The 15,380-nt window shown below is 38.4% G+C and overlaps 1 protein-coding gene across 1 annotated transcript in view; it reads right to left on the reverse strand.

Annotated features, from left to right (window-relative positions):
* Positions 1-1,688: 1,688 nt before the first annotated feature.
* Positions 1,689-15,380, reverse strand: part of glrbb (glycine receptor, beta b) — a 30,080-nt gene continuing 16,388 nt past the window's right edge. The window contains exons 7-10 of the mRNA XM_086259949.1: positions 14,828-14,968; positions 11,808-11,960; positions 4,940-5,232; positions 1,689-2,018 (exon numbers count right to left, since the gene is read on the reverse strand). Coding sequence (XP_086116075.1) covers positions 1,722-2,018; positions 4,940-5,232; positions 11,808-11,960; positions 14,828-14,968 — 884 coding nt within the window. The 3' untranslated portion in view covers positions 1,689-1,721. The remainder of the gene's footprint in view (positions 2,019-4,939; positions 5,233-11,807; positions 11,961-14,827; positions 14,969-15,380) is intronic.

Consider the following 15,380-nt stretch of genomic DNA (forward strand, 5'->3'; position numbering starts at 1 on the left):
TAAAGTGATACCAGTACTCTAGTGCAAAACCTGGCATTGCATCTGTTTTTCTCCCAGGAGAGCATTTTATCGACTCATCACTTAAAAGAAATCTAGATGCCGCCATTGGGGGGCACTGCAATGCAAAATCTTTTTCATTTGTGATTCAGCGAGACCTGGAAAGAGTCTACAGAGCTATTAAAACTAACCTCAAATATGTAATCAGTAAAATATATACTTTTCTTATGAGTCATACTTTATATGCTTTTAAATGTTATTTTAGAAGCTTCAAATACTGTTTTTCCCCGTCTCAGTCTGACTACCATTCTGTGTCATAGGTTGATTTTTGTAGTCTGTCTGTAACCATGGCAGCTGCAGAAGAAGAAAAAAAAATGTTTTTGTCATGTAGTGAAATCAAAAAAGAAAAAAAGAAAAACAGGAGATCAGGGCAAATAACACTTTAACTGTTCCGTTACATGAGCAAACCTGCCCTAAATGACTTCAAACTTCATTAATATGACCCTATTGTCATGACATGAGGTCAGCATTTATCTTGCTTCATTAAGCCAGAGACAGATTTCATACGAGAAGTCTCACAGTGATGGTCTGGGGTCATTTTCAAAGCAGGTTTTCATGAATAATTGATGGCTGGTTTAGCAGATTAGGAGAGGTCAAGCCTAGGTGAAGAAACAGATGTCGCATGATGTTCCGAATGCATATGGACAGTGCAGAAGGGAAAATGTTGTAAATATAGACCGTTTTTGTCTTATTGTTAGCAATATATGTTAACCAGCTGTAGGCTGAGTAAGAATCAACAAACAAGTAAAAAAAGAAAGGTAAAGAAGATGAATATTTGGAGCATAGCAATGAATGAAAAACAGTTCTCGGTTTAAATCTTTGTTTAATTTAATCACATTAAATGGTGAAAAGTTGCTTGTTCATTTATTTTTCTTTGCTTGTGTATTTCACAAACATATGGTCCCAGTTCAGTAGTGATCCATTTACACACAATAAAAGTGTCAAATATTACATTTGCTGGAGGAGTGGCAGTGTCACATGGCCGTCTGAGCAGGAATAGTGTTTCGCATCCACATATCTTCTCAAGAGCAAATCAAAATAATATTAAATAAATATATTAAATATATATTCTATACATATATTTTTTTATACTTTGTTTTCATATACATGCATTATTTTAACATGCAAGGTAATTATAATGTTGCACGTTGCATTAAAGCTTAAATAAAACGCTTAAACGTATTAAACTTGCGAGCATACTCCCACTGGGCAATGGCAAAAATTAATCAAACAAATAAATTAATAAATCCATAAGCATCATCAATCGATCTGCGCGACTACAGTTTATTTCTTAATCAGTCTTTGTGGATTTGTTTGCATCACATCAGTTGCTTTATTTGCAACCCTGTATTAACCTCTTAAGTACTACAAAAACAAAGCTTCAGATTTTATACTTACTTTTTAGGAAAGATAAGAAAGACTGATTTGGAATGATTTTTTTTTTATACACAAATGGTCACAATGTGTGTGTTTTTTTAAGTTAAATATAACAATTATAGTAATATATAATGACTCTCAAAATCATTTTGCATGGGTAGGTTTCACATTTCTTTAAGTTCACTTTGATAGTTAAGAAACTTGTGACGGTGTGTGTGTGCGTGTGTGTGTGTGTGTGTGTGTGTGGGGGGGGGGGGTGTCGATAATACAAGATCATTTGAAGATAATCACAAATATATAGACCAGTAAATCACATTAAAGAAGAGGAAGGAGAAAGGGAAGAGAGCTCTCGAGTACAGGTCAACTCTTTTGGCAGCAGAGGGGATGACCGGCTTTGGGGGAGGAGGTTTCTTGTTGTTCTTTGCTTGGGATTTGCCGAGACCAGAACCAGTATTGATGGCCTTCCCGTAGCAGTCAAAGTTTGATAGTTCAAAGTCCCGTGGGAGTGAACCCACAATGCTGAAATCATTGGTCCTCAGGTCTGATTTAGAGGTGCATACCTTCTTGCAGCGGGTCTCAGCAACCTGGGTGGACAAAAGCACACACAGACACAGACCGACTTGATTATTGAATTCTGCATCATTTCTGTCTAAAAATACGCTTATCTGTGTGAAACATCTGAGCCATGATAAGATTAGAGTAATATTCCGAAAGCGCTACGGGCAGCCTCTAAGGCAGAGTAGCCACAGCAAAGTGGTTCAAAACTGGTTGAGTGAGCAACAGACTGACTTTACAATCCATAAAGGCTTGTAGCTTTATCAGTGGCCCCAAGATTATTCCACCTGTACAGCAAGTTCTTCGGTTAATTTAAGACTTTAAACCAATGAAACCATACCTCTACTGCGTTATTCTGCACTGTAGTGTATTGTAGCTTGGTAGAAATTAAATAAGGATGGTTAGCTGCAAAGTTCACACTGGAACACTATTCCCATGTTGACCAAAGTTAAGTTATTAGAGCAGACAGAACTCATCTGCTACTTTAGTTTAAGTTCTGCACATCTTTCCTCATGCCTGTCACTTACCTCTTGCTGCACAATCAGTCATTCTCTACTTGTTTAGTAGCTGCCAAAAGTGTTTTCTATTACATCCAGTCACTTGAGCCAAAAACATGCTCCACCAGGAAACCCAGAGTCCTGCCATTTATTTCGATGCTGAAGCACGGCTGCAAGCCAAGCACACCCTGAGTGGAAGTGGCCTTTCCCAGCGAACAATGCACAGGAGCAGTTATAATGGAGCTGATCAGTCTATACCAGCACATTGTATATGCTTCATTTGTCATGAAATAATGAGGGAATGGGCCTGGTCTGGCCACAAAACTGCTTATTAGTAAGCCCTAAAAACAGGAGACTATGTATACAAATGTCTGTAATTCCTAAAGACTTGATCCAAATTTGTTGTTAAACCCACTGAATTACAGCCAAAAGTCTGCACTTCAATCACATCCGAATTGCTTGATTTAAAATCCCCTGTGGTGGCGTATAGAAGCAGAACTGCAAAAATGTGTCTTTGTCCAACAAATTATGAAGGTAAGTGTACCCAACAACATCACATAAGATATAAGAGTATTTTCTAATACACAAATACAGACACATTCATTTTTCTGCAAGTTGGAATTTATCTTTATCAGACTAAGACTGCATGAGGGTTTACAACTGAAACCCTTTTCCATCACGTCTGTACTTTGTATAGATACCTTTCTTGCGAACCAAGCAGCACAAAACAGCATATAGAAACATTTTTGACTGTGCCATTTTTAAACCTCTTATTATGGCAAAAGGAAACTGAATGCCACACTTGCTCTAACTACTCTTTGACACATTAAAAAGTGTTCTGTTTCTTTACAGTAGTGATGATGTCATATTGATTTTGTATGGAGGTTTTTCTCCAAACTGAAAGGAGCATTGAAATGAGGCTATGCAAGATAGCTGGACTCAATTGGAAACAGACTACCCTTTGAAAATGTTGTAAAAGAGCTGTTTGATCTTGAAACTTGGATAGAACTCTGATGCTAAATCAAAGCTACGGCTATTTTAAGAGGAAAAAATATCTTTGGAGCCAAAACTAGATTTGCTTTGTTTTATGAAATTTTTCCTAATATGGCTGTTCTCTCATCTAGGTTCTTGTGACTCCTCTACAGCCTCTACATGTTATCACAACCTGTGCTTACACAAAACAATCTGCAGGAGGACTTAAGTTAAAGTCATCCAAAAAAAATCCCTTTCATCGACTTCCCTAAAGGCCTGCGGGGTGAACAGGATCTAATCAGACTAAGGATGCTTATTCACTGAAGTCATTAAGCTCATTAAAGCTTCATTATTTTGATTTGGTTTTGACAAGAAAACCTATTAAACCTCAATGGAATAATGTAATCCTCTCAGACCAAATGTGGTTCGGACTAACATAGACTCAGAGGTAAATTAATTGCAATTAGGGCATACAATCGGAAGACCCATGCAACATCCTCCCTGTGCATGTAAGTGTCAGACTTGAGCCCTGACCAAGCTGTGCGTATGTGTATGTCAGACACAATGCCAATTATTAATGACTGGATTTCCCTTTTCTCAGTGCCGTAATATTCCTATCAGATACTGGATCTGGTTGTTGATGTGGTTTGGGAGTTACATAAAAGCAAAAAAACTATACACAGGCATCCAAACACTCAACAGTCACTCAACAACAAAAATGCACCATCGTTAAAATGTTTTGGTGATTAACTGGGGCATCAAAACCCAAAGAGGTCGTTATGGATATCCTCATTATTGATTACACAAGCATCTGTGCTCTCATTAAGCAAAATGCAACTGAAATCAAGTCCCACATAACATAAATACCCTCGATGTTATCTTGATGGATGATGCAAATATTTATGCCTAATGTATGAGTTCTTATTTAGGGTTTCAGGCAATGTAAAGATGTTTTGGTTTATGCCTCCATGTCCAAATATTCTTTAGCAAAAACTAAATAGATATAAGTGGATAAAGAACAAAATCAGAGGTTTTAAATGCCTTTCAATGGGGAATTTTAAGCTTTTGATGTGTCAAAAAATTGCTTTTTTTCTACTTGTATTTGAAGACAAAAGGTTTTGCGTTTTGAGTTTCTGTGTTCCAAACATAGGCATATATTTTTATGCATAATGTGGCCACGCCTATACCAACTGCCCTCATATAGATGGACAAGAAATGGTGACATTGAAATTATACTACGCATATGCAAAGTTGAAACTCTGAAAAGTAAAAGCTGTTGATGATCATGATAAAAGATCTAAAATGGACTGCAAAAAATGGATTCCACTAGTTTGAGCACCATATGCAAAGCATGTGTCCTCTGGTGCATTTTCATTTGAATTGCTCCTGTTATACTACATGCAAACTCTCATAAGAAGGCTACTTAGAGGTGACTTACAGATACAAACACACTCAAATTATCAAAAACCAAATATACTGACATGCAAGGTGCTGACGTGAAGCGGTGTCCCTCCGGTTCCGTTGACCGTGTTGTTCCGGGCAGCAGGGCTCTTTCCTGCAGCCTTCTCTTTGGATGCTATCTTTGCCTTCTCTGCCTCAATGCGTTTTGGGCTGTTGAGCATCACTTGAACCACGGCATACTCCACCAGCGAGGCGAAACCAAACAGCAGGCAAGCAATGAGCCAGATGTCGATAGCCTTGACGTAGGATACTTTAGGCAGCTCTGAGGCCAAGGAGGTACACTCAGAGGACAAAGAGAGCACTGAGAGGATGCCTGTATGGAGAGTTATAACAAGAGACCTTGTCAGTCATTATAGTCAGATGAGGTATTTTTTTGTTTTTTATATTGAGAGATATGTGCACATTTTAGTCCCTGTGAAAACAGCTAGTAATCAAAACATAAAACCTTCATCCCTGTATAGCAAAAATATTTATTTATCACAGAGGTTAAGCATTTGATTAACTTACGGCTGAGGAGGGAACACTAATACGTTTCATCTTTAATGAATAAAAAAATTAAAAATTCATTTAGTAATACACTAATCTGCAAAAAAGCTTTTAGAATGTCGGAGTTACCTCATTTATTAGGACATTTCCAAGAGCTCAAATAGCCTTTAATGAAATAGCATTTTTAAATCATTTTTACAGGTTGGAGATTCCTTTGCAAAGCACCAAAGCATCCTTACAGGATACTAGTGATGGGTCGGTCGCGAACGAAATGGCTCTTAGAGCCGGATCTTTGAAGTGAACGATGCGAGCCGTGGGTTTTTTGTTTTTCGCTTCACGCTGCAAGTCACCCTTGTGTTTGCGCTGAGCAGAGACGGCAAACAGAGCCTTGCGTTTGCGCCCCTTCCCCGTCTGCTCAGCGCTGAGTTGAGGGGGCGGTAGTTACATTCGCAACAGCAGTAGCACACAACAAGAGCAGGAGGGAGAGGGAAAGAAAGAGAGCCGGGAGCAACAACAAGAGACAACACCGTCACATTGGAAAGGTACAGTAAAGAAAATGAGTGACACCAAGAAAAGAAGCAAAGTCTGGAACCATTTCAATCTTAGTGACAAAACAAAGGCAGAGTGTAGAGTCTACAAGAAAAGGATATCATATAGAGCCGGCTCCACAAACAACATGCACATACACCTAAGAACTGTCCACCCATCAGTGCAATGGGAAGATAAAACGCAGTCAGTTGAGTGTGATATTAATATTTCTAAATGCCAACCTTTCCCTTAATTAAAGATCTGGGCGTTCTCCCCCCCCCCCCCCTCTTTTTTCCCCCCCATATTTTAATTTATTGCGTTGTGGTTTGCAGTGTTTTGTGTTGTTTCACTTTAAATTTGTTTAAAAGGAAAAAGCTGAAAATTTAAGTAGTTAAAAGTTGAAATGTATGAAATGTAAATAGTTGGTTTCTGTATTTTATAATTTATTTATTACATTTTATGTGGAGTGAATAAATAAAAGTATATTTACAGTGGCCTTTAAAGACAAAACACGTACAAACTCCAAAACACAACAGAAGTGCTCCAGGATGCTAGGGGCCGTGTTGAGCTTTTGTTACCTAGTGGCTACTACACAAGCCAGGAAGTACCAACAATTGGATTGGGTGTGTGGTAGTAACAGGTAAATGAAGTTTTTTTTTTTTTTTAATTATTCGAATACACACACACACACACACACACACATATATATACACACACACACACACACATATATATATATATATTAGGGGTGCAACGATACACAAAATTCACGGTTCGGTTCGGTTCGATACTTTGGTGTCACGGTTCGATATTTTTTCGATACAAAAAAATGTTCATGCCTTTTTAATTTGTCATTTATTAAAATTATAAATATATATTTTAACTCAAAAGTACAGTTTTTAAATTTAACCCTCACCCTTGTGCGTGTTTTTTATTTTGACAGCGAATGCGCACCTGCGGACCACTTATGTGCAGCCCTGGTTATTTAGCTCATCATATTGCAGCCACAGAAATTCTTTTGTCCATGAAACCATAAAGCTGCACTTTCTTTTTGCCTTATAGTCTGATTTGTCATAACTTCTCCGTTTTGTGGTAAGCTTTTCTTTGGCTGTCACTTCTTCACCCTGACCTGTCTTATTTGGCTCAGCAGAACTAAAATATATATCTGTCTGTGAAGGTTCTCAGTCATCCAGGTCATCGTAGTCAAATATATATCCTGCTGCTTTTACACACGCACTCACATAAGCTCAGCGATTCTCTGCACGATCAACCTCTCACATGTTTAAGCTGCGGGAGATTTCACTTGTCATGTTTGCATAGTAAGCTAACAATTAATAAGACGATGTCAGAGGAATTGGTGCACAAATTATCATCACTCACAGATCAGTACTGTCGCTCTCTATACATAGTTGGCACGATTGCAAAGTGAAAGCAAAAAAACAAGCGCAAATTCAAACGCGATTTCAATATGTCACATATTGACAGTGGCTCACCGATGCCAATGACATAATTACCCAGCTACATTTCTGAAAGAATGCAAAAGCATTGACATATATTTTTCCTACAATAGCCCGACGGGCAGGGAAGAGATAGATTTTGGTAGCCCGACTGAAAAGATCGCTAGCCCCGGGATGTCGGGCTAGCGATATTGCGAGCCCTGTATCTGATTGAGGAATCACTCATCTTTGGAAAAGAGAGTTTATTACAGAGAAATGTCTCTTTCCAAAATAAAAGCTATACTATCCGCTTCTTCTGGGCTATATTCTCAGCAGCATATTAAACAGCTGTCTAAATGACTCGGCTAAAGTTAGTAGCATGCTTGCTTGTTTTTTTCTGCTTCCACTTGTCTTTGCACTAGGATGACATCAGCGTAAATGTGGAGTCATATTCGTTGTGTTCCCACTAGTGCTTTCAGGTTAATCTCGTTGAAATGACCTTAACGCCACAACATGGCAAATCTCCGAGCTACCGCCGATCACCCCGTGCATGGGGCTAGACGGCCAACATGTTAACGAGCTAACTACGCTAACACACTAGCTCCCACCCATGTAATTGAGCATTGCATGGCACATCCAACATACTGTTTTACTTTAGTCCATGACTCGCTTACCTTCAGGGTCATACATCACATGAAAACCAAAATAATTCCAAACGCCAGATCTGAATGCCCTGCGCTCTTCCTTCTGACGATGCTGTCTGTGTTGAGCGCTCAGTGAATCTGCGTTCGACTACTCCACCTAGGCTGCACTGTCGAGCCTAGGCGGAGTAGTCGAACGCAGATTCACTGAGCGCTCAACACAGACAGCATCGTCAGAAGGAAAGTTGATAAAATAAATCAAAAATTTTGTATTGTTCGATACATATGCGTACCGAACCGAAAGCACTGTATCGAACGGTTCAATATCGATACGAATATCGTTGCACCCCTAATAAATATATATATATATATATATATATATATATATGGGGGCGATCGTGGCTCAAGAGTTAGGAGTTCACCTTGTAATCGGAAGGTTGCCGGTTCGAGCCCCGGCTTGGACAGTCTCGGTCGTTGTGTCCTTGGGCAAGACACTTCACCCGTTGCCTACTGGTGGTGGTCAGAGGGCCCGGTGGCGCCAGTGTCCGGCAGCCTCGCCTCTGTCAGTGCGCCCCAGGGTGGCTGTGGCTACAATGTAGCTTGCCATCACCAGTGTGTGAATGTGTGTGTGAATGGGTGGATGACTGGATATGTAAAGCGCTTTGGGGTCCTTAGGGACTAGTAAAGCGCTATATAAATACAGGCCATTTACCATTTACCATATATGAGTGTTTGTGTATTAATACAAAAACAATAGACATATGAATTCGATTGTGTAATTTAAGTGATCTAGGTAGCTCTGTTTTGGAAGTTCAGTTAACGCTAGAAATGTGTTTTGGAGTTTGTACGTGTTTCATCTCTAGGGGCCCCCATAAATATTTATACATAAACATACATAAAGAATACCACGTTTTTTCACATTACTAATTCCTTTTGTGCATAATTTTATATTGTTGTTGATAATTAAGTCATTAAAGCAACAAAAAAACCTGAAGAGCCGGTTGGGAGCCGAAAGAGCCGGCTCTTTTTAGTGAGCCGAGCCAAAAGAGCTGTTCTCTAAAAAGAGCCGGAAATCCCATCACTACAGGATACAGCACAAATAATTACAGCCAGCCTTTAGAGGGTGTTCTAACAACTGACAAAGAGATTTGCACAATTTTTTTTCAAATAATAGTGCTGCTTCAGGGACACAATAAAACACACAAATAGTTACTAGGTTTTGCCTCCAGGCCTCATATGGGTCACTCATCAACAAAATGTTCATACTGGGTTCAGGATTTCTAAACAAATTGCTTCTTTCTCACTGGAATAAACTTTAATTACAGAATCGTGGAAGCCTACCTATATGAACAGAGAGAAATATGAAAGTGGCAATATTGGTGTCTTGTTCATCAGTGAAAAAAAAACAAACGTGGGCTATATGAGAATGAAAAACAGGAACAACATACTGTACAGAAAATTTCTGTTGTGTCATGGCAAACCAAGTTATATTGTTACATCTGTTCACACTCCCTATACGGCAAGAATACATGCTGTTTAAACATAAAAACACACACCTCAGTTCAATGAGCACATGGACACATACAGTATATCCACATGTACACACACACACACACACACACACACACACACACAGCACAGAGCTATAAATGAGAGTATTCCCACACCTGGGTGCTAACTGACCTGGACTGATCCCATTTAGAGAGAAGTCAGGGGAGGCTTCCAGGAGGAGTTGGAGTGATGATGGAATGAAAGTGGTGATAAACAACTGGAGGGAGGATGGAAAAAAGGAAGCAGTGGAAGACTGAAGTGGGATAACAATGGATTATCTTATCTGTGCAGCCCTGAATACACACACACAGATGTGCCAGTGTGACACTGGGTGTGGGTGACACTGACATATTACACACAGGTTGAATTATGAAGGAGGGGGACAAGCAAATGGAAAGATTTTTTTTCTCAAGCCAGCACAAGATCTACAAATACTCTGTCAATTCTGAAAAGTGTAGTGTTTGTAAAGTGTAGTATAAGCATTTACAGCATATGAAGGAAAGATAATGCATAAACATCTATAAGAAATAGGCAAATATAACATCTATACAGTGATATATAACCTTGCTTGAGGCATTTTTCTAATTAATCTGAACACATAAGGGTGTGCCAAAACGTTTATATTTGGTACATGTAAGACATACTTGAAATATATCTGCTGTAAAAATAGTGTTAAAATTGTTAGTTCACTACATTCATTCATGTGACAGTAGTAGTGTCTTTATCTGAGTATTTTTACATTCAGGACTTGAATTTCAAGTTGTAACATCATTCAGAGATGGCCTTCTCTGAAATAGCCGAATTACTTATTCAGCTATTTCATTAAACTGAATGTGAAAAATCACAGTGGAGCCTGTGATTTGGAGCATTTGAGTGGTAAGTTTATCACTGTTATGTGTTGTACCATACCACATCAGACGTTAAATTAAGCTACAATTTGACCAGGTTAATTAATCAGTTCCAGGTGTCACATGTTTTGAGGACATCCATTAAGTAGAGACACAAGACAGAAGGGCATCCACGGGGCAAGACAAAGAAATAAAAAAAAAAACCCTATAATGATGCTATGAGAAGAGTGTGTTTTAGCTGAGGAAACTTATGAAACCGACTGTTTAAAAGAACTGACAACTTCATATTAGCCAGTGGTGCCAGCCTGTGCTTAGAATATATTAACCTAGTTCCTTTTTCCAACATACAGGCCTAAGCGAAAGACAAATTGTGTCAACAATCAGTGTTATAAAAAGGGCCACTAGATATTGTTCATCTGGGTCCTGTGATTTATGCAGTACATATACAAAGTCACACTATAATCTAAGTACTACCAGTACCAGACAATCCTTGTCACTTCCCTTGGGGCTCGTTCTAACACTCTAGTAATCTACCTGAACCTCCCTCAGGCTTGATACAACGTGTGCTTCTTTAATTTGGAAAAAAAACAGCACCTGTGTGCTTCAGCACACTCCTTCATTACTTTGGTTAATAGGGATCAGGTGTGCCCTGTTGGCCAGCTCAAGTAGCTTCTGCATTCCCACTGTCTCCGTAACACTTTATTGACTGCACAGAATAACATAAGAATTTAAGTGAAAGACAAGAGCCTGGCCTTGCCTCCAGCGATAATAAGCTAAAATTTAACAAAAGGCATTTTATCAGTGGATGTTTATAGGAATCAGCTTCTTGTCTAATGGGAAAAATAGCTTGAGTGGATGAATGTTTTAGATTTTAAACATAACAGCAAAGAGAAACCAAAGTTATGACAATTAGGCATAAACCAACTGGCTAACCAGCAAAGGGGGCAGTTATTGGTCTTAAACATGGGTTTAAGCTCTCAGCTCTGATTCATGTGTATTTAGCTTACACTGGACAAGGGTTCTTGCTTCATGGGTCCCATCTGTCAATTACAGCGACATTCAATGATTTGTCACATACAGAAAAACGATGGCTATGACACCAACCTCGACAGATAAGTCCTTCATGGTGTCAAAGTGATGGATAAGTCAGTGATCCATACAAACATCCAAATACTTTAGAGTGGTTTCTATTTATTTACTATAGCCTTTTGCCCAATAGAAATCCTTTTAGACAGTAGTTTAAATGTCTAATTCCTCCAATAAAAAAAAAACAAAACACTCTCACCCATCACTCTTTTTGATCTAATTATGCACTTATCCCTGGATGGAAGCACAAGAAATAGTTCACAGACAATGTGTACTGATAAAGATCGGTGAAACTTATCAAGTAATCCATACCCAAAGGAACCCTGGCAGCACTTGCGTCAGGGTTAATCCAGAAGGAAAGCCATGAAAGGACTACGATGAGCAGCGTAGGGGCATAAACACCCATCATGTAGAAGCCAACCTGTCGCCTTAGGGTGAAGATAACCTCTACACAAGTGTAGTACCCTGCATGACAATGGAAACAATGGTCACATATCAAAACATGATTTCATCAAAACATAGCTAAGGTAGTTAAGTAGGCATGTGCTTGATGGCACTGGCAGTGCCTTCATGCACATGATTTATGTGTCCCAATTCAGAGAAATGGCACTATATGAAGCCCATGCTCCACCTTACCTTTTCCCATAAAGCATAATTAATTAGAGACAATAGCCAGCAGTAGTTTTAAGATCAATAAGAAAAAATAAAATGTTACGTATTGGTTGAAATGTGGTCTTCAGAGCATCCAGTCCCTTAACTGAAACAGAGCAGGTGAGAGAACTGGCACTTCACTGAACGGTCTATAAAAGCCACATTAGGCATTAGGAGGTAAGGTAAGTTCTTTATGCACTCTACTTCGTCCTTTGGCCAAAGAGAAAAGCAAACTGCAGTAGTGTGCATCATTTGTCATGGAGAAAGCAAAAAGAGAAGACAACAGCCAATAGGCTTTAATATAATTTCACATAACTTTGTTAAAGCTGAGACTTATTTGAGCACTCAAGGTCGCACATCAGAAAATACTGTTTCCTACTGTGAATGTGCCAAATGTGTAGGATGTCTGAACCTGCCCCAAATCCTTTGAGTTATTACTGTTAGAATTGGCACTTCCATTTTCTCTTTTTTTTAAGTGATTTTGCTTGAAAGTACTATATACATTCCTACTAATAACTTATCTATTTTTCAATCACTCATTCCTGTTGGAAGTAAAGCCATCATTAGTAAGCCTGAGGAATAAGAATCCATAAGATTCAGACCTTTTCAGGAGCCTTTTGTTTCTGAATATAGAGCCTAGTTAGTCGGTCTAATGGGATGGTAGAGTGGGTGGGCTGAAGTAATATTTAACTAGCTCAGGGATCTCTGGAGCTTTTATACAGCATATAAGAGCCGCCTGTGTCGCCAAGCAGGCTTGAACCAGTCGTAGACAGAGGTGATCTTTGTGTCTGGCCAGGTAGCCATGGCAACCAGTTAAAAGCCTGACTCATCGCCAGCAGTGTGCCTCCCCAAGTGTGAGAGCATTGAGGTCATACCAGCTCTGTTGGCTGATAGAGATTTTTCCATTTCATTGTGAATTCATTTTGTACTCACATAAGTCTGCATGAGTGTATACCACAGTACCATTACCTTTTTCTTTTTTGCAGTTTTACTTCTTTTATTACAGGATTAGTTATTATTCTTAGTTCGGCAAGCAGCCTGGAAAATGACAACTTTTACAAGCTGTCTGCTACCCTTCACTGGTATTTAGACACATTTAAAAAAGAAAAAACCTCTTAGCAACAATATTCAGTAAGGACCACATAATTGTATATAAGGGTACTGAGGCCTGTAATGCAATTCAATATTTAGGACCAAGAAGGATAACCCAGTAGGTGGTTCACTTCTGGCAGGGCACACTGTCATGATAACTGATGCTGCACACCTAATTTGCTAGCTTCAAACACAGTTCAAGACAGCAGATAAAAACATAAAATCACCACCTGGGGATAAATCTGATTTTTAGAAATAATAAACAATTTTATTATTTCATATTTATATAGTAAATAGCTTTTTTTTTTTTTTTAATTCTTCTCATGACAAATGGGAACAAACAGATCTTATCCTGTGTAGTCCTTGTTGTACATTTGGCCATTTGATGATAACATCAGAATTTTTGGTAAAACATAATTAGAAAAAACTTGGTTAACTTCCTTAAGAAACCACCTTCGTGTGATTGTTTAAAATAATAGGCTGTAATGGACATATTGAAGCCAAATAATTAAAAGATTCTTGGAAAACTGAATGTTACCACTGTTATTTTTACTATACTCAGTGCACAACCTATTAGCTACACCTTGCTAGTACTACATTCACCCCACTTTGGCCTTTACAACTGCCTTAAATCTTCATAGCAGAGATTTCTCAAAATCCTGTAAACATTCTTCAGAGATTACTTTTATTCTTATTGTACAAATGGATGAGATTTTCATGGTAAAGTGAAAAATAGATCCAGGACAGAAAAAGCTGCATTATGCCGGTCATACAACTTCAACTTTTTGCAAGAGTCTGCACAGACAGCATGCTAATGCTAAGCTAGCCAGCATACTAAGAGAAGAGTCATCTGTGTCCTAGTTTGAACAGCGACTTGTGTTGGTGTGTTGGGCCCAGGGAACACATTCACATAAAAAATTAAATACATTTCAATGGGGTTTTTTTTTGTTTGTTTTTTCTATCTTTACATTTTATTTAACCATGAGCAAAACCTTCCCTGTGGTTTGTCTTTTAAAACTCTAAATTACTTTAAACTTGTCAACATTAGGTTTGACTACTGATAACACATCATGAAATAGAAATAATATGAATGAGAGGAGTTTGCACTGTGACAACTCAAAGTCACTCCATGTTTCAAATTACAGCGTGTGCTAATATTATTACTTTGTTTACTTTGAGGAGAGTCAGAGTAACCTTTCAGTCATGACTAAGTAAATTTGTAATATTTCTGAATTTGTCCTAAGTTATCTGATACATCTGTCTGCTCAGTGACTGTGATTTTTGGTGGCTTCCCAAGAGGGAGATAGTCAACAGTTAATGGCAGACATATCCATATGACTATACTTTTAGGTTGAGGATAATTTTCTTTAAAAAAAAAAATTAATATTGCTTAAAACAATGTTCATAGAAAGTCGGAATTTTAGCGCAGATGCCAGCGCAGGGAAAAAAAGTAATTTAGTAGTTCAATATACCCATTCAGACTTCTACTGTACATTTTTACTGTCAGCTGAGCGTAACTACTTTCTTTGGATGGTCAAAACTTTTTAACTTTCTTATCACTTTATATTGTTTCATAACGATGAAAGTACCTGTGCCTGTATAGTATTTGGTGCAGTTTCCATAAGTAATATCTTCTTGTCGGATATCAAACTGTGGCAGAGCAATAGCATCCATTTGCACAGGGTCTCCTGTCTGCCACATAAACTGCAGGTCATCTGTTGTATAACCAACTGGAAATCAGGAGGGCACAGATACAGAGATAGAAAAACAGTCAAACACAACAGATATATATAGTTTAAGCCCACCGTTACCACCCTTCCAATGAACATAACAGTTCAAATGCATGAAGCCATCCAGAATATGATACATCTCAGCAGTCAGGTTTGGCTTTACAGGGTAATGGCTTCAAGTTATGTTGCTTATTTAAGTCTAACTGCTTTGTAAACAAGATGCAGTAAAGACATGTCAAGCTCAATTAGCTATGAGACTCTCACAACAACCCTAAAATATGATGATTTATTCTACTGCACTAAGTGTTCACCACTGGAATTGGCTGCTAAACACAAGCAAAATGCTCTTATTTACCCTAAAACCAACTACTTTACAAAAACAACAACTATATTCCCAACTCATAAATACTGA

The sequence above is a fragment of the Aulonocara sp. 'chitande type north' Nkhata Bay genome, linkage group LG2, assembly GCF_057382095.1.
Source record: "Aulonocara sp. 'chitande type north' Nkhata Bay isolate Kocher_YH1m ecotype deep benthic linkage group LG2, A_spYH_male_GT1.1, whole genome shotgun sequence".
NCBI classification, from domain to species: Eukaryota; Metazoa; Chordata; class Actinopteri; order Cichliformes; family Cichlidae; genus Aulonocara; species Aulonocara sp. 'chitande type north' Nkhata Bay.